The 27493-nt window shown below is 41.4% G+C and overlaps 1 protein-coding gene across 2 annotated transcripts in view; it reads right to left on the bottom strand.

Moving 5' to 3' along the window:
• Nucleotides 1-27493, bottom strand: part of lgs (legless) — a 381497-nt gene that overhangs the window by 254584 nt on the left and 99420 nt on the right. For both annotated transcript variants that reach the window (XM_067141019.2, XM_067141020.2), the window contains exon 4: nucleotides 16761-16892. In XM_067141019.2, coding sequence (XP_066997120.2) covers nucleotides 16761-16892 — 132 coding nt within the window. The remainder of the gene's footprint in view (nucleotides 1-16760; nucleotides 16893-27493) is intronic.

Raw genomic sequence — 27493 nt, 5'->3', positions numbered from 1 at the left:
CAAAAAAAAAATTTTAAAAAAAATTCACTTGATGAATAGGATGTCATTTGATGGTACAGTAGCAAGAAGATGGCTTGAAGCCTTAGTCAATACCAGATATCCAACACATAGTGGAAAGCATATAAAAGAACATTACAGTGAAGATATACGATATATTCAAATGATATTTAAAAAACTAATAGATTCTTAGGTAGTACACTTAAAGATGGAGGTGTCATATAATTATGAGTGACAGTTGATGGCTTAAAGCCGTAGTCAATGTTTGAAGTATAAGTAAAATAACATGCTAATATATAGTGAATAAATATGAAATAAAGTACATTGTTGAATATAAAATGTAAAGGAAAAATATTCCAATTTTGCTGGGCAAATATTATTTAACGTTAGCGTATATTTGCCCGTGAAGTTTAATGGTCAACAGTTCATAGGTTATATATAGATTTAATCGGCGAGATTGTGTTGATACGAAGTTTGTAGTTAGCTTAAATTTATTTTAAGACATCCAAGTAAGTTTGTAGAGATGATGATGTGCTGTTATTCTCTACGTTGGTATGATTTTGACGCAAAGGTTGAATGGCTGTTGATTTCTTCATCTGATGACAATATATTTTTTCAAAACATTGATAGTGGAAATTTATATTATTGAAGATACTGTGGAAGTTTGATGGGGCTGTTGAATTATTGTTGTGATTGGTTGGTTCTGAAATGAAGAAAAAACTGTAATTAATTTTGATGAGAATGAAAAGAAAAAACTTGGGAATGTTTTGTCAAAGTGTTGTTGGAGAGAAGATGATGGTGCTTACCTATGGCATTGTTGGCCCATTTGACTTGTTGTGTGAAGCGTTATCAGGATACTAGTGATTACTAACATTTTTACTCCTTGTGTTGTATGTATGCCGTCTGGGCGGAGGGGGATGGGTTGAAGGGGGCGGGGTTGTGGGCTTGTGATTGGCGAACGGGAGGGAGTTGTGTATAGTGGGGGAAGCGGGTCGGGGGGAGGGGGGCGTGGAGCATTTAATGGCTTAAGATTGGCACTTGGGGGGTTATTATGTAAGTTGGGAGGGGAAGGGGGGTGTGATGTATTTGCTGACGTGGAAGAAGTGTTTACTGATACCGTTTTTTGAAAATATTAAAAAAAAATCTTTGTCCTGAAATTTTACTTTATTGAATAATGTTACTATTTGATCATATAAAGGGCTTCTATTGTCTATTGGATCATTTAAATTCTTATTAGCCGTGCGCGTAGAGGCGCGCGGCTGTGAGCTTGCATCCGGGAGATAGTAGGTTCGAATCCCACTATCGGCAGCCCTGAAAATGGTTTTCCGTGGTTTCCCATTTTCACACCAGGCAAATGCTGGGGCTGTACCTTAATTAAGGCCACGGCCGCTTCCTTCCCACTCCTAGCCCTTTCCGGTCCCAATCGTCGCCATAAGACCTATCTGTGTCGGTGCGACGTAAAGCCAATAGCAAAAAAAAAAAAAAATTCTTATTAGTAGGAATTTTTGATCAAAAAATATGTATAAATTTTCAAATTCGTTCGTGAGTCTACTTTTTTTTAGTCTTTTTAAAATCTGAAGGTCCTGTTCAATTGTGGTAAAACTGTGCCCAGTTTCTTTCATGTGATTGCTCATTGCTGAGTGTTTATTGTGTTTCTGAGCATTGAAATGCTCGGTGTACCTAGTTATGAAGCTTCTTCCTGTTTGTCCGATGTATGAGCTGAGGCACTCGTTACATTTTAATCTGTAGATACTAGAGCCTGAGTATTTATTATTTTCAGAAAATACTGTATTGTGGTTGCAGAACATTTTTTGGTTTAAATTTTGAGTTTTGAAAGCTATTTTGATCTCTTGATTTTTAAGGTATTGGTTATTTGATGCATGATTTGGTTGGTGTATGTAAAGGTTGCGTACTTAGATTTTTCATTTTTTATTGGGGATACAACCCCTCCATCATAGGCAAACTAATTAATAAGGTTAAAGTGAAACTATCCACAAACCTCTCCAACAGACAATAGAAGCCCTTTATATGATCAAATAGTAACATTATACAATAAAGTAAACTTTCAGGACAAACATTTTTTTAAATATTTTCAAAACAGTATCAATAAACACTTCTTCCACGTCAACAAATACATCACACCCCCCTTCCCCTCTCAACTTACGTAATTCCCCTCCACGTGCCAATCTTAAGCCATTAAATGTCCCACGGCCCCCCTCCCCCACTATACACAACTCCCTCCCGTTCGCCAATCACAAGCCTACAACCCCATCCCCCTCCATCCAGACGGCATACATACAACACAAGGAGTAAAAACGTTAGTGATCACTAGTATCCTGATAACGCTTCACATAACAAGTCAAACGGGCCAACAACGCCATAGATAAGCACCAACATCATCTCTCCAACAACACTTTAACAAAACATTCCCAAGTTTTTTCTTTTCATTCTCATCAAAATTAATTACAGTTTTTTCATTTCAGAACCAACCAAGCACAACAATAATTCAACAGCCCCATCAAACTTCCACAATATCTTCAATAATATAAATTTCCACTATCAATGTTTTGAAAAAATATATTGTCATCAGATGAAGAAAACAACAGCCATTCAACCTTCATATCAAAATCATACCAACGTAGAGAATAACAGCTCATCATCATCTCTACAAACTTACTTGGATGTCTTAAAATAAATTTAAGCTAACTACAAACTTCGTGTCAACACAACCTCGCCTATCAAATCTATATATAACCTATGAACTGTTGACCATTAAACCTCACGGGCAAATATACGCTAACATTAAATAATATTTGCCCAGCAAAATTGGAATATTTTTCCTTTACATTTTATATTCAACAATGTACTTTATTTCATATTTATTCACTATATATTAGGATGTTATTTTGCTTATACTTCAAACAATGACTACGGCTTTAAGCCATCAACTGTCACTCATAATTATGTGACATCTCCATCTTTCAGTGTACTACCTAAGAATCTACTAGTTTTTTAAATATCATTTGAATATATCGTATATCTTCACTGTAATGTTCTTTTATATGCTTTCCATTATGTGTTGGATATCTGGTATTGACTAAGGCTTCAAGCCATCTTCTTGCTACTGTACCATCAAATGACGTCCTATTCATCAAGTGAATTATACATGAGTTATCATTATATTAGATTTTTAGTTATTCATGAACATTTTTACAATAACTGTTAAATTTTTATCTCACCTACAATCATTATCAAACACATTTTAGGATAATTTTAACCTGTTGCCTGATAAAAATAATAAGGTTTTGATAGTGACTGAAGATGCCTCACAGTAAGAGGCGAAACATGTCTCATATTTAAAAAATGTTTTAACTTAAATGCCAACATCTTATATTGTATTGAATAGGCGGAAATAAATATTAAATATTTTCCTATACACATTGTCAAGGGTTCCGACTGACTTTGATAGCAGCGAAGCTCTCAGTGGAATGAAGTGCTGCTGTAATTCCACCTCATTATATAGTGCAGGATACGGTACACTGCTCGCTTCTTGGTCCGCCATGGTGACGGGGGTGGGCGGGTGGTCGCTAATTGGCTGTTTTTCGGCCAATGGTTGAGCGTTAGGGAGCCCGGTGTACATCGACCTGCCTTAGCGGAGACAGGCAACTGATCACCCGTTCCTTTTTCCGGTCTGCCGCGGCTATTGCGTCCTCCAGGATTTAAAGCTTTCAGGACTGGAAACCAGGCTTTGTTTACCCGTTCAGATTCCTCCCTACGGTTCAAGCTGCTAGTGTGCTTCAGGATATCAATGGCTTTCCTCTGTAGCCGGACGTGATAAGACACAGTAGTAGACAGTACTTTGGTGTCGCTGTACTGTATGTCATGGCCTGCTAGCAGTGAGTGTTCAGCGACGGATGATCTATCTGCTTGTCCCAGCCGGCTATCTCTGTTAATCTCCTTCAATCGTGAGGCGATGCTGCGTTTGGTAGTGCCTATATATACACCTGGTCGCAGCTGCACAGGATATTGTTGACACCTGCTGTGGAGAGAGGATGGCGTTTCTCTTTGGCAGACCTAAGCAGTTCCTGGATTTTCTTCGTTGGCCTGTATATGGTTTTAACCCCATGGGGCTCCAGTAGCCTCCCTATTCTGTCAGTTATTTTCTCAATATACGGCAGAAAGGCTTTAGCTGCCGGCCGCTCCCCTTCTTTCTTCTTGGTTGTTGGACATCTGGGATGGAGTGCTCAATGGATATCTTTATGGCTGTACCCTTTAGCGAGTAGGGGCATATTGAGCTGGCTGAGTTCCTCGTTTAAGTGCTGAGGTTGATAAATTCTTTTAGCACGGTCGGCTAGCATCTTAATCACTCCGTGTTTTTGTCGTGTCTCTTGATAAAATTCTGAAACTTTATAATAAATCAAATACATATAATTTGGATATTTTTTCATGAAACAATCAACTTTGAATTGACGCGTGATACTTTCCTATAACACACATGCTGTTGAATATTATCTCCGTTTTTTGTAGGCCTATTCTTATAGTTGCTCTTTTATTTATCTTCTTCTATTTGAATTCACAGTTTTTAAATGACCTATAAATTAAACACTTTTTTCTCTTTTTAGAATATTATTTGCACAATGTGTCATATTTTAAGACTAAAAGTGTATAATTTAACTGTATAACTGAATGTGTTGCCTTGTGTTAGGCACCACTGTAGAATAATTATTAATGTAGTAACTGTATATATTTTATTGTATTACCAAATTTCTATTGTTTGGGTAGTTCATTGTATTGTTTGTTTTGTCTTTTTTTTTTTTTCAGTTAATGTTTAGTAGTCCAACTATTAATTATACTGTACCGTATATTGTGAACATTGTAATTGGGCAAAAGCCTGTTAAGTTCACAACCGACCAACTGACCGACCAAATAAATAAATACAGGTCACGTATAGGCGTACTCATGGAGTCACTCACATAGTGGTACTACATGGGGTCGCTCACATAGAGGTACTAATCATAGGCAGTGCAGACTCAAGTTGCATCACACATTATGGTAACGCCCACAGGCAACATAATCCCATGGTGTGCCTCGCATAATAATAATACTCTCTGGCAATGCAGACCAATGGCTTTCCTCAAATAGTGGTACTAATATTGCTATTTGTTTTACGTCGCACCGACACAGATAGGTCTTATGGCGACGAAGGGATAGGAAAGGCCTAGGAGTGGGAAAGAAGCGGCCGTGGCCTTAATGTTCAACCCCAGCATTTGCCTGGTGTGAAAATGGGAAATCGTGGAAAACCATTTGCAGGGCTGCCGACAGTGGGGTTCGAACCTACTATCTCCTGGATGCAAGCTCACAGCCGCGCGCCCCTAACCCCATAGCCACCTCGCCCGGTGTGGTACTAATCACAGCCGTTGCTATTGCCGTGGTGTTTCTTACATAGTAGTACTAACCGCAGGCAACGTAGACCTGTGGTATTGCACATAAAGTGGTACTACTCATAGGTAACGCAGACCATACTGAACACAGTGGAACGGACCAATGGAATACACACGACGACCCCTTTCACAAGCAACACTCAGACCCATAATGTTCCGCACAGAATGGCACTGCTCCTATTTAACACAGACCCTCACAAGGTGGTACTAGTTGCAAGTAACATTGAGCCATGGTGTTCTGCACATAATGGTACTAATCACAAGTAATCTCATGGTTCTAATGTCATCATCCCTTGGTCGCACCTTTTAGTCATCACTTACGGAGGGGAGGGGATGCCATGGGTGTAGTCTACATTTGCATCCCCCACCCACAGAGGGCAGAGAAACAGGGAAAAACGAAAAAGAAGGGATCCAACACTTCGAAAAGTGAAGTACCAGAGAAAGCAAGACAAGGGCTACAAAGGGTGTGAAAATTAAAGACTCCCTAGGCCTCGATTGTTCTAATACCGTCGAGGTCGGAAAAGAACAAGAGTTGACCAAGGGAGGTTGGACAGGATAGATGAAAGTGAGGAGCCTGGCACAAGTAAGTGGAAGCTTTGCCAGGACACAGCTGGGCCCCACAGGCGCTAACCCACGCTCCTAAGTTTTTTTTTTTTTTTTTTTGCTAGTTGCTTTACGTCGCACAAACACAGATAGGTGTTATGGCGACGATGGGACAGGGAAGGGCTGGGAGTGGGATGGAAGCGGCTGTGGCCTTAATTAAGGTACAGCCCCAGCATTTGCCTGGTGTGAAAATGGGAACCACGGAAAACCATTTTCAGGGCTGCCGACAGTGGGGTTTGAACCTACCTCCTGAATACTGGCCGCACTTAAGCGACTGCAGCTATCGAGCTCGGTACGCTCCCAAGATGAGAGCCCCCGGGACCCCTTTTACGCACCTCTTATGACAGGCAAAGGATACCGTGGGTGTATTCTTCATCTGCGTTCCCTACCCACAAGGAGTTCCCACAGTACAGGTGTCACGGAGCTGCTCCCCCAGAAGGCGACGGATTTGCACCCTCCCATCAGCATGATGAAGAAGGTATCGGGATTCATCAGACCATACAACGCTATGCCACTACGCCAATGTCCAGTGACGATGGTCACGTGCCCATTTCAGCCGTAGTTGCCGATGTCGTGGTGTTAACATTGGCACATGAATGGGTTGTCGGCTGCGGAAGTTCATCCTTAGGAGTGTTCGGTGAACTGTGTGTTCAGGCACACTCGCACTCTACCCTACATTAACGTCTGATGTTAGTTCCGCCACTGTTCGCCGCCTGTCCTGTTTTACCAGTCTGCCCAGTCTATGACATCCGACACCTGTAATGTGGGGTGGCCGCCCAACCCCTCGACGTTTGGACATCGTTTTACCTAGGTTTTGCCATTTGTTGAAGACGCTCACCACAGCACTCCTCGAACACCCGACAAGTCGTGCAGTGGAAATTCTAAATTCCCATGGAGGGAATTAGATATTTTTCCACCAATAGAGCATATCAAAAATCAGATAAAAAATTAGATGTATGGCTTTTCAGGCGTTTGCTCTATTAACCAGCATTTCGTCTTAGGTCTGACACTAGACTTGTCAGAGTGGGATGTGTCAGACCCTACCCACTGATGCTGGGGTGTATGCAGGTGAATTTGTCAGAAGCCTATTTATGAGGCACAGTCTGACAACTGCATACAGGAGATAAAACTCCACAATGGAATTAATGATGTGAACTTTGGCCAATCAGCACATTTAAGAATCTATTGAGGAGGAGCCTATGTGGATTTCCGTTTCAACAAAGTAAGAATAATGGGGAAATGGTGGGAGAAGGTACCATGCGCTATGCTGAGATGTGTTGGTTCCCCTGTATTCAAAATGCATAAATCCAGTTCTCCTAATAGCTGTTCGAACTCCCTTCCTCTGGGGCTTGTAATTTCAGAGCCCCATAATAGGTGATGGGCATTAAAGTTACCCAATAAGAAAGAGGAAAGGAGGAGGAAGCTGATCTGCAAGATCATTGATATCATTGTTATTAATGGGCTGGCCTGTTGGGAAATAAACATTGCAAACTATAGTTATGACAGGCAACAAAACACACAGTGCTACTGCCTCCAGCGCGAGTTCTTACTAGAACTGCTTCGCTGTTGATATCAAAACGGGTGAAAATACCAACACAACCGGAAGCCTGGTTGGCATAATCCCGTTCCGTCAAGTATAGTCTAAAAGTTCTAAGGAAAATATGATGACGTGGTCTGTGATTAGTTTCTTGAATACAGACTATACTCACTGTGAAGTAACTAATTAGCTGGCGCGTCTCAGTAAGATGTTTGTCATAGCCATTACAATTCCCCTGTAAGTGTACCATGGTATGGACTACTTAAAAAAGTGTTAGTTTTTCAACAGCAAGACACTTTCCAACCTACACTAACATCTCCACCCGAAGGTGGAGGTAAATGCTCTACATGCATTATCTCGTCACATGAAGAGGTGATGTATGCCTTGAGCTGTATGGGCGCTTTTCGGGAGCAGGGCTTCCTCCTACGAGGTACCGTGCAGGTTTAACAGCACGCAAATTAGCTAATGATGAAACAGACCCTCTGGTTGGAGGGCATGTTTCCCTATTCATAAGAGGGGTGGGAGAGCACCTGCTAAGGGCCCCCTTCTTCCCTGCTTTGTTTTCTTGTTTAGACGGTCTAGACGATGTATTACTAGCCCTGGTCAACAATGCCGTCTCCACCGGCTTGGGCACAGCTTTCGCCAACCTCTTTTGGAGAGGGAGACTAGACCTTCCCCTCCTGCTGTACCAGCGCAGGTTTCTTAGCCGACACAGGCTTCTGTGTGGTCGAAGGCTGGGTATACCCCACCTTCGAGCTTTTACTCTTTACAGTGTTGCTCACAGAAGCAACTACCACATTGGGCACAGCGATATTTGCAGGTGCTGACGAAGCAAGGAACAAACCTTGCAGACTTTGTGCTATCACGCCAAAGTCTAGTGTTTTTGAAGGAGCATTCATGGAACTGAAATTATGGTGCGCTTCCTGGTAGGAAAGACCATTGACGGTCTTCATCTCCTGAATCATCTTCTCACTGAAATAGACTGGATAGTTTCTACCTCGAGGAGATTGAAGACCAGGACAGTTAGTGCACTTGTTTGGGGCTGTGCACTCTTCCACACCATGAGCTTCTCTTCCACATGTACCACACAGAGACCGTTTCGAACAACGAGATACCAAGTGTCTGAAACTTTGGTATTGATAGCACAGCATGGGAGGTGGGATGTACAGCCTCACATCGCAACCTCGACAACAGACAATATGAAACAGACAGTGAACGCAACCGTGGCAACGTCTTCACCACTGACTTTGCACGTAATGCGCCGGACATGTCATGCCACGGTGCTTCACGATTTGCATCAACACAATGTTCATGATGAGACTGCGGTGGAAAATTACTCCAAGAACCAGATTAAAGGATTTCAGCTCTTCCACTTTGACGGGCACTTTGTCAAAGTCGTCGCACTTGAGCAACTGATCAGTCTGAACTGCAGTGCGCATCTTCAATAACAAGCTACTGCTGCGCATTTTCTTAAAGTCTTCAAGTTCACTGTAGATATATTCAATGTGGCTACTGAACAAGATACACCCATTGGTTTTGGATCCCACAGATTCACGCTGCGCTTGCTCCCACGGGGTTGACTCCCTGAGGGAAATGAAAGTTAAAAGACTTTGGTGGCAGACCACTGAGGGAACCTCAGAAATATACAGGGTTATCGGAAACAATGTGAACCAGGTATATGAGCGTTAGAGGGTTGGTCATACTGATAAATAATTTGAAAAAATCAATATCTCGCACCATTGTAAATTATATCAGCCGCTTAAGTTAATCAGATGCCTCTGCAAGTGAGCTTTGTGAGGCAGTGTTGCTAAATCTGCACATGGCTTACTGCCTTGACAGCACCGAGGGAAGGAAAAGAAAATCGCCATGGGACGGATATAGGCGGAAGCAGGGTCATCTACGAACACGCTGAAATATTCTTAGACACTATGTACATAACTAAAATCTATATTTATCAAATTTATCCTTGTAAAAGCCAATCTTAGTCTTGGAGTACCATTCACAACGAACTGAGGCGGCTGCCACATACTGAACGTCTTCCTCGTCATTTAGTTCTCTGGACCTTTTCATATTCAAGGTCACTTTCAAGGTGCTCATCTTCAGTATATATCCACTCTCATCACCACCTGATAAGGAAAATACCTCATCATCAAACTCTGCTTCAAGAATTGTCAATAAATACGCACAATCATGTTGATCTACTTTACGTTTGGAAGCCACCCACCTCAACATAAATGGCTGAGAGGGAGTATCCTGCAAGGTGCCAAAACAAACACATTTTAGGAGGCTGTGACAGCTATACAAAAATATACACAGTGTGATATTGTGGAAAACATATCAACTAATATGATAAACTCCATGGCAACATCATATGCAGTCACCCCCGCAGAAATATATGCAAAACTTTTACAATCGACTTACGCCATCATACCCATCAATAGAAGCCCACCATAAAAACATCTAAAGAAGTTATACACATTTAAAAGGTTAAGGTCTCCATGCTAAAAAACCACACATAAAATGAGTTATGTATTTTCGTTGCAAAGTTTTGCATTATTACAGCTGCGGAGGTCAAACCATAAGTCATGGTAAATATGGTATATCGTGCGACCATGTGGCATCACCATAATTGCAGTAAATACATTCGAAAGCCAGCGGCAAACAGTACCGAATCAAATGACAGATTGAGACCACATGCGAGGATGGTTTGGTACCAGCATCTGAAACATTCAGTTTGAGCTTGGCCATGCTACAAGATGGATGTAAGCAGAGTGGAACAGCGAGCATACGTGAAAATTGCCTTTCTCGCTGGCAGAAATGCTACTCAGTGTCATGTAGAACTATGAGCAGCAGTGGGTGATCGGCATTGCCCTAATGAACAGTTGCACGTTGGGTGGAGGCTTTCCGGCATGGACGCGCAGCAACGACAGACTTGCCGCAAACTGGGCATTCCACGTCTGCCCGTACTGACCTGTCCGTGGCTGTAATTGCACAGTGTTTAACCGAGGACCAACGCTGGACTGAGCAGAAATTAATGAGATGGGTATGTCGAGGGCAACAGTGTTCCACAATTTATGGCAGCACTTGAAGGTGCACATGAAGTGTTAAAAATTGGTACCAATTCAGTTAACAGAGGTGCAAAAGTGGACGCGATATGAGACCAGTAATATCATCCGGGAACAATTTGTGTGGAAAGGGAATAACATGCTCAATCGCATTATTGCAATTGATGAAACCTGGGCATGAGTGTATGAACCAGAATTGAAGATGCGATCAGCAGAATGGCGTACCCACACTGCCAATGCTCAATACTACAACAACTTTCTGTTATACCATCTGCGACGTACACTTCGGCGCCAAAGTCCGGCACTGCTGGATAATGCAATCATACTCCATAAGGCTACAGCCCACACTGAAGACATCATCAAGAATTGTGTTCAGCGGTGGGGGTGGGAAATCCTACTCCACCCACCCTACCCACCAGACCTCAGTCCATGCAACTTCGACCTCAATCCACAACTGAAGGCGCTTTGCAAACAGAGCGGATAACATCACAGCATATCGCTGATCGGTGGCACAAATTGATGGCAATGCAAATGGCATTCAACGCCTTTCATTGTCGTTGGCAATGTCGTGTGGATGCACTGGGGGACTATTTTGCGTTGGCAACGTCGTGTGGATGCACTGGGGGACTATTTTGAAGGACAGTAGTTGAGTTTGATTTTGATTAATTTTTGTTCCATTTGTACTCGTGCACAATAAATTTACACAGAGCTCCAATGTGTGTGTTTCATTTCAACCTTTGCTGTGACCTCCTGTACTGGAACCCTATTTTATGGTGGCATTCAGATACACACTGCCTTAACATTTCAATGCACACCGTGGAATTCCCATGTTGTCACATTATCACAAGATATACAATAGTTGCCATGAGTTATCGAACGACCCTCGTATTCCTCACGTAACTAATTCAGCCTAATTACTTATTTATTGTACTCTTCTCTTCACTGATTATTGCGGATGTCCAACTGGAGGTTCCTAACCAAATCCTATGGTAACACTTGGCACAATTCATCCAAGTCCGATACATAATGATATAGCAATTTACCTAGACGACTGCGGGTGAGATTCCATGTGCCTCATGTATGCAACAAGATGGTAACTAAATGATGTTTTAGGGTGGCACTAAGCAGGGTCACTGTACATCTGTCACGGTTGGTATGGCTTACTAAAGGCTCCAAAGTGCAGGGACGACATTCTCCAACCAATAGTGGTATTATATCATCAGTATTTCAGAGAAGACTTTATTTAAGTGATGATGATAATGATGCTTGTTGTTTAAAGGGGCCTAATATCTAAGGTCACTGGCCCCATTAATTTAAGTGACAACTCACATGTCCATCTTTCAGTTATTGTTTGAATTTTCCTACACTGTAATAGCATCATTCGTGTGTGAATTTTTTTAAAGTCTTCATTTTGCAAGCGGAACATAAGGGCAAAAGAATTTATCCAAAATGACACATAACCCTTCCGCACTCAAAAGTCCTTTTTATTTATACTGCACTAAGTTCCATTCAATAATATAGAAATAGAAATTTCAGTGATGATATTCTGTAGACTATCTGATTGGTATCAACTCATTCTTAAGATATATATATATTTTTCTTTGCTAGTTGTTTTACGTCGCACTGACACAGATAGGTCTTACGGCGTCGCTTAAGATACATGACAGAGCAGCAGGATACAGTACTTGGTCAACACAATATTACTCTCAGATAACGAGGTCTTTGTTTTAGTTTAATAAAATGCATTCTTCATTTTGTTATCCCCGATAAGCTAGCTCTACTAGGAAACATCTGAAGATACACTGTAATAAGTACTGTAATTGGAAGATCAATAAAATAATAAGCCACAAAACTGTCCTAATATAGATAAGAAATATGATTAAGAGAAAATGCAAAATGCAAAAAGAGTAAAGTAACAAGAAAAAATTAGGAAGATAAAAAATATATCTAGGTAGTATGGACAAATATACTGGTCTCATTTCACATGGAAACTTCTGTTGCTGGCCAAATTCCAGTTGTCTCAACTCCAGTGTGGAAAGCGGTGACAGGTGACAAAACATCCCAGTAGTTAGTTGCCTCAGTTGTATTTGCATCTGTGTGCGAATGTTGTTTGTGTAATATTGTGTATTAAGTAATCAAATGGAAAACGAAGTGTTCGGTTAAACAGCAAATTTATTTGGTGGAATGCTGAGTAAAAGTGAAATAACTACAGAGGATGTGTTCAGAGATTTGCTCGTAAATACTGTGCTAGGAATGCTGGTACATCTCATATTTCTTATGATAATTATAAGGTATTATTATCATTAAAATCCCACATACAATACCCATCAGCCTAATCAATACTTAAAATGATATGTTAAATGCTTATTACCACGTTACATCCCATAAATGTTTCGAGAGCGTCAATTCTCTCTCTTCAGTAGTTATACAAATTGCCCAAAAATCTTAGAACTATTGATGCAAGCGTAATGGTGTAGTATAACTTGGAAACAATTCTCTAAACTCATGGTTAAATTAGTGGAAATATCAAGCTTGATTTGTAGGTGTTATTATTATTATTACTATTATTATTATTATTATTATTATTATTACTTGTGAGGTGTGGCTACGAAGTTGTTTACATCCATTAGTATTATTATTTACTTAGTTATGTACGAACTTCATTTGGTATAAATCGTGGTTGTATCATTTATTTGTGTTTTGTATGATCTGTCTTGTGTAACAAAACACGTGAGGATATGTCACGATACATCTGCAGTTTGTATATTAACACGAATCATTACTTTACTTCTTGCAGCCCAGCACTTACTACACTCAGCTGCGCGCGGGACGATTGTCGTTTGTTTACACGCTCGCGGCCTACTCGGGAAGGATGTTGTCAAGAGGTGCTCTGTGCTGCCATTCTCTGTACTTAGGAACTAATGAGTGAGTGGTGCTTCGATAGCTGGTGGTGATTACTGTTACACGATTGGTGAGGCGGCGTTCTTGACGTGCGGACGTTAGGATAGGATCTGGACTGGTTATTGCCGTGCGGACAGTTAGGATAAGATCTGGGCAAGACCATTAGTCTGGACGGTTAGAAGCCACGAAGCGGCCCTAGGCCTCTAGTTTTGTGTGGAAACACGATTGGTCTGGACTGGTTCTTGCCGTGAGGAGGTTACGATAGGATCTGGACGAAGAAAAGGGGGTCTGGGAAAGCTCAGAGGCATTCTGTAGGGTGATAGCAGTGCATTCTGTGTTTGAAAATTGCTGCCTGACGTTCGAAAATGGCTGCTTGCTGTGGATGTGTAATTAATATACAGTAGAACCTCGATAATTCGAAATCAGCTCAGTTCTACCTTCTTTCTTCCATAAGCCCCATTAATATTGATAGCTCCCCATCGAATTCCATTTTTTTCGCCAAGTTGTTTCCAAGGAGGCCCTCGCCTGTCAAATGTGAGTGGGACTCCATTACTCCCATAGGTCCAAGGCTTGCTTAGAATGTTCTGAGCTCGGTAAATTCATGAAGCAGGATGCTACCCTACTTGCACATAGTCCAAATGAGGATCTCTCCTCTAACGGGTTATGGACCACCGGTGAATTGTATTGTCCTAGCCGCCAGAGCACAAGGAGGGCCACGACTCAGAATATGTCCGAGATGCCCACTCCCATTCCATAGCAACTGGTATCCCGACTCTCAGGACCACTTACTGGGCCACTCAGCTGTTGCCCATGGTTCACGAACTAGGACGTGACTACAGTAACCCACAAACATGACCAAATAAAACAATAATAATAGTCAGTCAGATGGATGGAGCCTTGGTCGATGGACAGTCGTATGGAGAGTAAGACCACAGTTGGTCAGTCAGCGAGATGGAGAAGCAGCAGTCACATGGATACTTAGTCGTCAGTCACTATACGGATTAAATGTTCAGAGTGTGTTTGGTGTATCTGTTCGGTCGAGTTTTTGTGTCTGTGTGGTGACAGCCGAATATTGACTCGTTGTATTTCAGACTAACAGTTATCAGTAAATTACTTGTAAAGTTGATTGTCAAGTGTGAATCTAATTTCAAGCCATGCTATATCTCGTCAGTGAAACAAAAAGGATACATCACCAAATTAGGCTTGAGATACCTACAGCTTACACCAACTCAAAGGAATACGTCGAAATAACACTCGAAGTGATGAAGGTACTGTTATGTGAACCACTGAGGGATAAATTTCTTGTACAACTTTTAAATGTCCGGTCAAGAAGCGCTCTATTGTCTGAGCTACTCAACCCGGCTGATCCGCAACTAATGTTACGTCTAATAAGGCATGGTTCCATCTTTCTGGACATGTAAATTCTCAAACCACGCAATTGTGGAGTACTGTGAACCCATATATTGTACAGAAAGTGTCATTGCAACCCATTAAAATAGGGGTATGATGTACTGTAAGGGCGAGCAGATAATTGGGCCTATATTTTTTTTATAATGGTGTGAATTCGGATGTGTGAGAACCATTTTATGTCCATTTTTTAATGAACTGGCACAGGAAGAAAAGGATTATGGGATATTTTCAACAGGACAGTGGCACAGCCCACACCAATCTTAATTCTATAGACACTTTGCGTCCAGCTTTTGATGATTGAAGCTGAGCTCAGGCAGTTAAGGCCCTGGCTTTCTGAGCCCAAGATAATAAAAGGTTCAATCCTAGCTCAATCCAGTGATATCTGAAGTTGTTCAAATACATCAGTCCCATGTCAGTAGATATATCAACACATAAAAGAACTCCCACAGGGTAAAATTGTGACACCTCGGCTCTCTGAAAACCATAAAAGTAGTTAGTGGGACGTAAATCCAATATTATCATCATTATTATTGATGACTGGATAATTAGTACAGGTTTATGGCTCCTTAGATCAGACCACTTTACTTACTGTGATAATTTTCTTTGGGGAACCCGGAAGGGCAAAGCTTACCTAAATACTTCCCGTACTACAGAAGAACTGAGGGCCAAAACAACATGTGCAATGCAGTGTATTACCAAAGCGGATTACAGAAAGTGGCCAATGGTTTGTTTAACCCTTAACTGGGTACTAAATTCTCCACATGCGTAACCTGCCGTGGGTACTTTTCCCCCACTTTGTGATATTTAAATATTTCCTTCATAAATGTGTACAAAATTAGTTTAATCTAATACGATAGTAATTATTATTCTTCAATAAAGTGATACTAACATTATGTACATTATTTACATTGTTATGAATCCAAATGTGTTACTAACATTATTTACATTGTTCTGTGGAAACAAGGTGTTACACACAATGCCTTTTCACAGTCAGGACACCAGTATGATGTTTCCTCCGCTTCTAAAACTGTCGAAATACCCGCACAATCAAGGTGATCTACTTTACGTTTGGAAGCCATGCTTCGCGACATAAATGACTGCGCGGGAACTTCGTGCAAGGCGCCAAAACAAATGCATTTCACGAAGCTGTGACAGCTCTATAAAACAATACACAGCGTGATCTCATGGAAAACATATCAAGTAATGCGATAGATTCCATGGACACGCCGTATGCCTTCACCATCAAGATACATACGTGATAAATTTTACGATCGACCAATGCCGTCATACCCACTGGAGAAGCCCAGCGCGAAAACGTCTAAAGACGTCATACCCACTTAAGGGGTTAAATGACGTGAAGCATGTCTTACTGCATGTCATTTTCGAAAGTATCTCAAATAAATGGTAATACATCTGTATACATATGCATGTATTTTTAATAATAATAACACAACCTAAATTTGTGGGGTTATTTTATTCTGTAGTTGCTAAATGTCTTGCTCTGCCAGTGGTAACGCAACACGCTCCCCATGGGAAAGTGTGAGCCTGAGTCCGTTGCAATCTAGTTTCTTCATTTTGTCACCTGTCTCACCACGCTGCAGTTGAGAAAGCCAAAAGTTGGCCAGTGGCAGAATGATCCAAAGCTTCCTTGTAAAATAAGAGCAATGTGCTACCAAGGCATGGCCTATAAAATCAGATGATTAGTTCAGAACGTACAAATTTGAACAAAGAAGACAATTCACTGAAATATGGGCCCTAATGTCAAACTTAACATGCTTCCAGGAAATTCTCAGAACAAACACTTACCTCCTGGAGTACTTGCCCCTCCAGGGTTGTTATTTGGAAAATCATGGCTTGTATTACCATTAATTTCAGACTTTATGGCACTGCAAGATGAAGGTTTCTCTTGAGAGGCACTTTCCTCAGACTTGGCTGGAACTGCAAATAAATCAATTAACAACAAAATAATAATAATAATAATAATAATAATAATAATAATAATAATAATAATAATAATAATGTGTGTTCAACGCTTGTCCCGTATCTTTACAGTGTCAGGTGAACTTTCTTCAGCTCATCCCAGGTATTTTTAGGGTCGCTGGAGCCACCCAGGTTTTAAGGCCGGATGCTCTTCCTAATGCCACGTGATTTTTTCAAATGAAAATCCCAACCAAGAATTGACTAGGATTCGAACCTCAGCCTTCCAGGTGGGAAGCCAGGATCAAAGTCACTGAGCTAATTGCATATAACAACAACAACAACAACAACAAAAGCAGCAGCAGCATACTTCATCCTTGTCCTTATCAACCAAAAGTGGGGAAAAACAGCTAGCCTAAGAAAACTGACATTGAATTAACCATCTTTATTAATGAGCCTTACTGTATGTTCTACTAGTAATGATTGGCAACCTTGTGTGTCCATTTTCCATATAATCTCTGAAGGTTAAATTCCAGGTTTACACATTCAAACTTCACACATTACAAACACCAATCTTTCCTTATCAAATTAAATTAATTTATGGATTAAGAAACATGTATTTTGCTCTGGCAATGGTGGTACTTCTGCCGTGACGTGATCTTGCTCTATTAGAAGTAGAGTGGCTGCTTCTGGATCACAAGGTCATGAGTTCCAACTAGCTAGTGACTGTCGGATTTCTGAAGGGCAGATGAAATTTCATCTGTCACATCATGTCAGCATGTAAAAGTTCTACAATACATTTGATGTCTACCCAACAAAGTTAATTAAAACTAAACAATAGGTTATCCATGAGACCAAGCAGAGTGACTGTCATGTTAACGTGCTACAGCTATGGAGCAAAGCTCTGCATTCAGGCGGCAAGTGAGTTTGAACCGCATCTTCGGCCGTCCTGAGAATAGTTATCAGTGGTTTTCCACTTTCACATCCAGGCAAATACCAGGACAGTTCCCATTCATAAGCCACAGCAATTCCTTCAACCTCCTTACCGAATTTCATTCACTATCATTCATTTCATCTTCATTAGCTCCTCAAAGGAAGAGCATCCAGCCATTAAATCATGTCATAAAGTATCTACTGACCTCATCCCCAATCCCTTATCAGGAAAATGGATTGAGGGACAGACATGTAATAGGTTGCTCATGTGATCCAGTTTCTCTGCAATCTAGTAGAGTACAACGGAACGTTGAAATTCACAAGCAGGTAGCCTACATGGAGTTTAATAAAATGCCTGCACATCCTAGTGATAGTAGTAGTAGTAGTAGTAAAGAGAAATGCCACATAATTTTTCACTGACAAAAAACATTTTTACCACAGAATAAACACTCAATTAAAAAAATTAAACACAAAACTCAGCTTATCAAAAACATTAATTCTTGATCCAATCCAATGGGCAATATCATAATACTGACATCACTGGAGGTGGGTTATACCACAGCACGTACATCTAGGGATTTCAATATGTAAGTATAAGTTAAGAGGTAATTCTTAACCATTGTTAAGAACTACTCATCACAATTAAGATGATAGACTGTTGAAGCTGGATATCTACAAGTATGAAGGTGAAGTCCAATGTTCACACCACAAAAGGGTAAGTAACATCCAGGAATTTTAACCCTGAATTGTTCAGATCTGATATGGAAAAAAAATATTAATATAGATTTTTGAGCATTTATTAACAATGATACATTGTGAGTTGTGAGATACTAATCCCCTGTTCTACATGTTGGTATACTACATCACATCGTACGATCCAAATGGTCAACAATTCAAACTATTCGTCTTGAGTCAGCTAAGGAATCTATTGGTTTATGAGAAAAAAGGAGTCAAGACTGGTTTAAGGACAACAATGCAGAAATTATGAGCCTCAATGATGCCAGACGGCAAGCTGTTATATCTCTTCAACAAGATCAGTCCGCCAGACTAAAAAGAGCCCATTTTCAAGATGTTAAAACGAAAATACCAGACTCAAGTCAGGGAAATGAAGAACTGGTGTTAACAGAAAGCCAAAGAATTTCAAAGATTCTCCAATGCCAGAGACCTGTGAAATTTCTATGCAAGGATTAAAGAACTATGTGGACCAATTCATTCTTCAATAGGAACTTTCATATCAGCCAACAATGCTTACCTCCTTTACGGATAGCAAGGGCATCTTGAAGCAATGGAAAAAACATTTCTAATTTTTTTAAAAATTGTAACTCTACCACGGCTGAGAACTTCCTCTGAAATGTGACACAACAGTCCCCGCAGCCATGGATGATGCCACAACCATACCAGGAATTCTGTAAGGCTCTTAACAAACTGAAACCCAGAAAGGCACCTGGACCTCACAATATTCCACTGCAGCAGATTCAAAAGGGAGGTTCATACAGACAAGGCTGTTCACACTAATCCTTTTAATCTCAGAAACTCAGCAAATATCTGTGGAATGAAGAATGCTACTATCATTAACATATTCAAGAAAGGTGATCACAGTATATATGGCAACTATCGCGGTATATCCTTGATGTCCACAAATGGAAAACTTGCAAGGATTCTACTTAGCCATTTCCAGGTTGTCTGTGAGAAGATTCTCCTAGAGTCTCAAGTGTGGTTTCCATGCCTCAAGAGGCCAAACTGACATCGTGATACCTGCAAGGCAACTACAAGGAAAATGCAGAGAACAATAGCAACCTCTCTACTTAGTGTTTTATGATCCGGAAAAGGCAGCAATGTAAAGGTTAACTTAGTTTATGGAACCCTCTTCTAATATTCTTGTGATCAACATTGTAAAAGATATAGAGATATATAAATGTATGTATATGGCGACAATGGGATGGAGAAGGGCTAGGGCTGGGAAGGAAGTGGCCGTGGCCTTAATTAAGGTACAGCCTGGTGTGAAAATGGGAAACCACGGAAAACCATCTTCAGTGTCATTTGAAAGCAGCCAATGAGCAAAGAATGTCTGGCCACTGGCATACATAACTGAAATGGCGCAATTATAAAACAAATGTTTGAAGTTCACTAAACAATTGGCTAAATTCGGGAGAAATAATGGCATAATCAGGAGGAGGGAAAATCTGTCTAAAATCGGGGGACTCCTGCCTAAATCGGGAAATTTGGCAGGTATGCAATTGGGTTTAGGTCAGGACTTGGACTTGGCCAATCAATTACCCTGACTCTTTTCTTACTGAGACATATTTTGATAAATTTCAAGGTACGTTTAGGATCACTGTCATGCCGATACAATCACCTATGAGGCGTGTTTTATTTAGCAAATGGTATTATACGATGTTCTATGATCCTGCCTTATACAAACTGATCCATAATGTCTTCAATCTTTAACAGTGGAAAAAACTCCAATTTTAGAAAAGCAGCCCCAAGTCATTACATGACCACCATATTTTACTGTGGGTTTTGTGTACCATACATTACTGCGTGTGTTAACTGGATGTCTGACAAAGGAATTTCCATCCGAGTAGAACACATTGAATTTACTCTCATTGCTCCACGATACTTTACTCCATTCCTTGCTCGTCCAGACATCATATTTCATAGCAAAGGCAAAATGGACCTTCCTGTTCTTTGTTGAATTCAAGGGCTTCTTGCTTGGTTGTTGGCCTATTAAACCTTGGTGTTTAAGGTGCTGTATCATAATAGTTAAGCAATGTTCAACCTTATAATTGTCTTCTAAATTATAACATACAGCTACTGCCGCCGTACAAGGATAAGCAACATAGTGCCTTCAAATGAGTCTCTCAACAGCAGGGGTAACAATTCTAGACAAACTCATCTAGGCTTAGTTGACCGTCCAAGTGGTAATGACGGAATAAATCGTCATAGTCGCATGGCTTCCTAAGTGGCCATGACGGAATATTTCATCATCACAATGTAAATGTCTTTCGGCGATGGGTATGACGACTTATTCTGTCGTACAATCTGACATCGCTTTCCTTTATGCGTGTATGTTAGTTTCGAGCTTTGTCTACAGCAGCAGCACTCTCCTAAAACCATAAAACCGGGCAAAATGCTTTCGTTCCACGCGCAGCTGGCGGCCAGGCTGCTGAGAGTGGTAGATAGTGCATTATGGCAAGTGCAAGCGGAGCTCAGAAACGTCTGCGAGAAGAAGAACTGTTTGATTTATTACACTATGACAATTCGGAGAGTGATGTGTCATCTGATAGTGAGACTAATGTTGAAATGTCAGGAGATAGCGAGTGCAATGGTGAAAGCGACTCAAGTGAACGTGACAGTAGCACTAGCGGTGATATTCTGCTTGATGTACGACACCTCGTAATCTGCAGGCCTTCGGGCTGAGCAGCGGTCGCTTGGTAGGCCAAGGCCCTTCAAGGACTGTAGTGCCATGGGGTTTGGTTTTTATGGACAAAGATAGGATTTGAACGGCTGAGATTTACATTTACGGGGCAACCCGGATTGAATGTACGAATTGAAGGCGTAAATAATACACTAGAATATTTTCAATTGTTTATCACGCCTGTACACAAGAGTATGTTAATGTAGGTTACCCGTTGCTTTCCTCACTGAGCCAGATTCTCTCTCCTTGCCCTTGGCATTGTAATCATGTTAACAGCTTGAAAGTGAGACTGCTTTTAATACCTGATGAAAATACCAGACAAATTAAAAGTATCTCTCCATAAGTTCCCATTGCTTTCAACAGTAAGCCAGACGTCTTGCCCTTCGTACTATGATTATTTTTGACAGCTTGATGCATATTCTGTACTTTTGAATCTAATAAAAATACTATACGACACAAGAGCATCGCACTATATGTTACTTCCCAGTACCTTATGGAAAATGTGACACCGTGTTAGTAGCTCCTCGAAAGAAATGAACCACTTAACAGGTTAAAATAAAAGTGTTCCACAGTTGTTGTAGACTCTGTTCCAAATATTTACAATCTGTCTAGAAAGGCCAAAGTCTTTTGCAACTTGTGCTTCGCTGTTGCCTCTCTTCGAAGCCACAATCACCGTGTGCCCAACATCAAATGAATACTCTCTCTTTTTTCCAATTGTAATATCTGTTTGGGTGAAAGAAAGAACTGGAAATCACACAAAAGTAAAACATTGTTATAAGTAAAATCTCATACGTCAAAATACTTACGGTCTCCACATAAACAGTTGCTAGGTTTGAAACATAATACAATCAACACTGAACACTCTACTCAGACACAAGCAGGTGAACTAATGAACCGGTCTCCGGTTAGTTCTGTATCATGGGTATCATTTACACTATCTATGGTCGAAAATATGAATGTCAAAATACCTATGACCGATACCATGACAAACTGCAGCATCCAGTGCCAAGTGAAACTTTAAGAGAAAAACTTCCTCTCCCCAACAAGGTCCATGTTCTAGGAGTAGGGACCAGATGGTTGTATCAGAATATCAGAGCACCTTTCAAGAGAATCGCCAGCGATACCGCTGGGCAAGTCCACGAATTTGACGCCGGGAACCACTACCTACTCCTGGTCATTGACTACTTCCCCAAGTAGCCAGAGGTCTATGCTATCCCTAACCAGTAGGCATCCCATAGGGTTTTTCTTACCTGTCCCCTATCGGGCATGACCCTGCTTGTGGACAGGGGCGCCCTCCGGACTTGTCTGGAGGGAGTGAGGGAAATAAAATACCCTCTCGCGGACCAAAAACAGGTATTGCGAGGAAACGTCTTGAGGCACTGATTGTTACTAGCCCAACTAAAGGCTTGTAAGTGGAGGCCTCACCCACACATGCTAGAGAGGCATCCATGGTTCCTCCAAATGGGTGGTTCAGGTGAAGTGGGGCTGGTGATTGAGGTGACGGCTCACTGCAAGGTGCTAGAACCAACACATCACTTTGCTCTATGTAGCCTGGACGAGCCCCCAACCTAGGGGGAAAGTCATGGCTGTGAACTCAGTCATGATAATGCCAAGTGGAGACCACGTGAGTAGGCGTACTGAAGGGGGAACAATCCTGGCTAGGTTCGGGCCAGGGCAGATCACTGGATGGATGACTGAGAGGGTGTTGTCGCTTCTATGGAGGGCCTGAGTTGCAGGAGGACAATGTCTGGCTGTATGCCTCACCACGAGTTGTGAGAACGACGCTCAGGACCCTAGAAGGAGCAAAAACCCTATGATAGATTGAAACATGGATGCTTATAAAGAACCAATTTCAAAAACTTTGAAATCAAGAGAAGCCCTGAAAGCACCAGTAGAGCAGATCCAGGAGCAAGCTCAAGAGGGAAAAATGGAGACAGAAGTCCCAAATGAACAGGTTGTCGCTGACTCAAAACAAGCAATGGCAACAGAAGCTCCAATAGAGCAGACTGCTTCCACAAGCAAACCAGGAACGTCCGTAGAGACAGAACTGAATATTTTTTCATCGAAAATCAACAGATTTTATATCGACAGACCACCTCACAATAGTGCATATTACAAGGAAAGGAAGAGAGCAAGGAAGGAAGCCAAAATAGCGGCTGGAACTTGGGACGGAGATGAAGCCAAGGAACATTGATCGGCGAGAGGCTATCCCTCCGACAATGCCCAAAAGGACATGGTCGGGGATAGTACGCCATCAAGTTCGGCTACAAAACCGCCCGCCAAGAAACAGAAAGAAGGGATGGTCATGTCCTTTTCAGAAAGACAAACTTCAATTAAGGTAGCAATAATACCTAACACACCTTTCCAGATGGGAAAATGAAGGAGGAAGACGTGAAGGAACTTTCATCTGCTCTGATAGCGCAAATGACACCGCTGTCAGACGGACGCCTTCCAGGCTTCCTCGAGTCTCCAAGGCTGGAAAGTGGAGCAATGGTACTGATCTGTGCAAATCCAGAAAATAAATGCTGGCTGGAACAGACAGTGGCCAATTGCAACCCTTGGAAAGGGGAGAATTTGGAGGTGGCAGAAGCCAAGAACGTGCTGAATACTACAAAGGTCATCACCAACTTTCCTCCTCCATTTGACAAGATGAAGGTTGATGATGTGCTTGTCAGGACACATCAGAATGACACCAAACTTCCGACTAAAGAGTGGAGAGTGCTGAATGCAACAACTACTGATGACACAGGAAGGATAATTGTTTTGGCCCTTAATGAAAGAGACCTTGAAGAGCTCAAGAAGAGAGGCCTTAAGGCCAAGCTTGGACTTGGGCAGATCAAACTTCAAGTAATTAAGGGAAAAACAAAACCTAGCGTTGGCAAGGACGGTACTGAAAGTTCTACAGGCCAACCTACAACAATTTCGTCAGGAAGTTCAAGTCCGAGGCTATCGATGTGGCTCTTTTCTTGTGAGCAGAAAACTAAAATGCCTTTTGTTGCAAAGGACTAAGTGGTGGCCAAGATAAAACTTGGAAATTGGGAAGGTCCCAGAGAAATAACCATAGGCTTTGCATACCTCCCATATGATTCAACTAATCTGCCCCATCAGAAGAAGTTGAGAACTTAATTTGCAATGCAAAGAGGAAAGGCAAACACCTACTAATCCTTGGAGCAGATGCAAATTCACACCCCACGCCATGGGGTAGCACGAATTGCAATGCAAGAGGCGAGTCTTTACTAGAGCTTATTATTGGAACTGAGTTGAAGATACTAAACCTAGGAAACAAGCCTACATTTATAAATAAAAATCTTAGGGAAGTTTACACTAAGCAATACGCATATTGCTAACTTTATTAAAGACTGGAAGGTGCTGGAGGAACCATCACTGGCAGACCATCAGCACATCCAATGTGAGACTATGTGGGATTGAGATGTTCAGAGACCCAAAAAGAACCAACTCGGATATATACAGAGAAGTTCTAGGGAAGGCTGTACAAAAAATTTCAACTAACGTGAGAGGACAGAGAGAAATGGATGAGGCAGTGGAACTGTTAGAAGAGGCCATTATAGACTCATTCCATGACAACTGTCCTCTCAAAGAAAAGAAAAACACCAAAAAAAGTAAGGTGGTGGAACAACAAAGTAGCCAAAATGAAAAAAAAGTTAGGTTGCACAGAATTTTTTTTCCCTAGTTGCTTTACGTCGCACCGACATAGATGCGTCTTATGGTGACGATGGGTCAGGAAAGGGCTAGGAGTGGGAAGTAGTAGTAGTAATAATAATAATAATAATAATAATAATAATAATAATAATTATTATAATGTTATTTGTTTTACGTCCCACTAACTACTCTTTTATGGTTTTCGGAGACGCCGAGGTGCCGGAATTTAGTCCCGCAGGAGTTCTTTTACGTGCCAGTAAATCTACCGACACGAGGCCGACGTATTTGAGCACCTTCAAATACCACCGGACTGAGCCAGGATCGAACTTGCCAAGTTGGGGTCAGAAGGCCAGTGCCTTAACCGTCTGAGCCACTCAGCCCGGCAGGGGAAGGAAGTGGCTGTGGCCTTAATTAAGGTACAGCCCCAGCATTTGCCTGGTGTGAAAATGGGAAACCACAGAAAACCATTTTCAGGGCTGCCGACAGTGGGGTTCGAACCTACTATCTCCCGAATACTGGAAATTGGCTGCACTTAAGCGACTGCAGCTATGGAGCTCGGCAGGTTGTACAGAATATCATCTAAAAATGGTATGTGGGACGTATATCATAGGAAACTCACAGAGTATAACCTACATAGAGATACCGGAAAGCAAAAAGAAAATATTTGAGACTGTTCTGTGAGAAAGTGGAATCACACACTGAAACAGCAAGGCTCCAGAAGGTTCTTAAAGCAACCCATATAAATCAACTGGGGACACTGGAGAAACCAGATGGGTAGTTTACTCAGGCGGGGAAGGACACACTGGAGATGCTAATGGCATGTCACTTTCCTGAGGCTGAGGAGATGACAGAAGAAGAAACAGTTGGAACAGAAACCAGAGCTCGAAGAGCAGACTCGAACTGAGCCAACAGAATACAAAATGGTCAATCGACACATTTCACCCTATAAAGGCTCCGGGTCCAGATGAGATACTTCCGATACTCCCACAGGAAGGACGCGAGATACTCGTCAATGCCCTGACGGACCTCTTCAGAGCTACTCTAGCTTTAGGGTAAGTTCCGAAGTCGTGGTCTAAAGCTAAAGCAGTATTCATACCTAAGCCTGGAAGGGCAAACTATGCCCAAGCCAAAGCACACAGACCATTATGTTTAACCTCCTTCATGCTGAAGGCAATGAAGAGAATTCTGGATAAATATATCAGAAGAACGGTGCAAGTGAACTCAACGTTACATGAAAATCAGTTTGCATATAGATCTGGCAGATCCACTGAAACAGCACCACACCAGTTGGTTTGTAAACTAGAGGAAATCCTAGAATATAAAGAAATTGCACTGGTGGCATTTCTAGATATAGAAGGAGTCTTCAACAACACATCCTATGACTCTATGATCAAAGCATTGGAAACGAGAAAGGTGAGTAAAACCATCATCAAATGGATTGAATCCATGTTAGATGGAATGAAGATTAAAACAACCATGTTTGAAGAAATGCTGACGGTTAGTGCCACCTGAGGCTGTGCACAGGGAGAAGTTCTTTCGCCTCTGCTACGGAACCTTGTGGTGAAGAAAAATCATAGATACGCTCAACAAACAGAGTTTCTATACACAAGGATACGCAGATGACCTAGTGATTGTGGTACGAGGTAAGATGATGAGTGTTATCCAGGACCTCATGCAAAGATCACTCAACCTTGTGGAGAACTGGTGTCGGGAAGAACAACTATCATTCAACCCGAACAAGGTAACTCTGGTCCCTTTTACAAGAAGGAGAAAATTAGAGGGAAAGAGATCACTATATATATATATATATATTATATATATCTTTATGGAAGAACAGGCACTGCAACTAGGTGTAGTGTTAGATAAAAATCTAACCTGGAATCCACATACAGAAAGGAACATAACCCGGGCCAAGAACTTGCTGTATGCATGTAAAAGAGCCGTTGAGAAGACATGGGACCTAAGACCATTAATGATAATGTGGATATACACAATGACCATTATACCGTTGATGGCCTATGCTGCAATCATCTGGTAGCAGATGTAAATCAAGGAAAAGTCGGCAGTAGATTTGATAGCCTATAGAGAATGGCATGCATAGCCATAACTCAGGCTGTGAGAACTACGCCCACAGAAGCCTTGAATATTTTATTAGACTTCCCATCACTATGCAATTTCATAAAAGGACAGGCTAGAATGAGTTCATATAAATTGGCACAATCAGAATATTGGAATGCACAAAGAACCAATCTAGGACACTGTAAAATTAACAGAGTAATAACAGAGGAAGTTCTACACATGCCTTCTGATCATATGATACCAAAGTACAACTTTAAAAAACCGTTTGAGGCCCAGATAATAAAAAAAGAAGACTAGGATATCAACAAATGGAATACTGAAAAAGAAGATATAGTGTGGTGGACTGATGGCTCAAAGACTTTGGATGGCACAGGGGGAGGTATCAATTGGGGAAGACCTGAGAAATCAATCCAGATGAGCCTGGGCAGACACACTACAGTCTTTCAAGATAAAATGATAGCTATCACAACATGTCTTGAAAAAAAATCTGAAAATAAACTACAGGAATAAGAACATTTTAATTTTTATGGAC

The sequence above is a fragment of the Anabrus simplex genome, chromosome 2 (genome assembly GCF_040414725.1).
Source record: "Anabrus simplex isolate iqAnaSimp1 chromosome 2, ASM4041472v1, whole genome shotgun sequence".
In the NCBI taxonomy this organism is placed as follows: Eukaryota; Metazoa; Arthropoda; class Insecta; order Orthoptera; family Tettigoniidae; genus Anabrus; species Anabrus simplex.
Note: the sequence above shows the minus strand (reverse complement) of the source record. Positions and strands in the feature narration are given on the sequence as shown.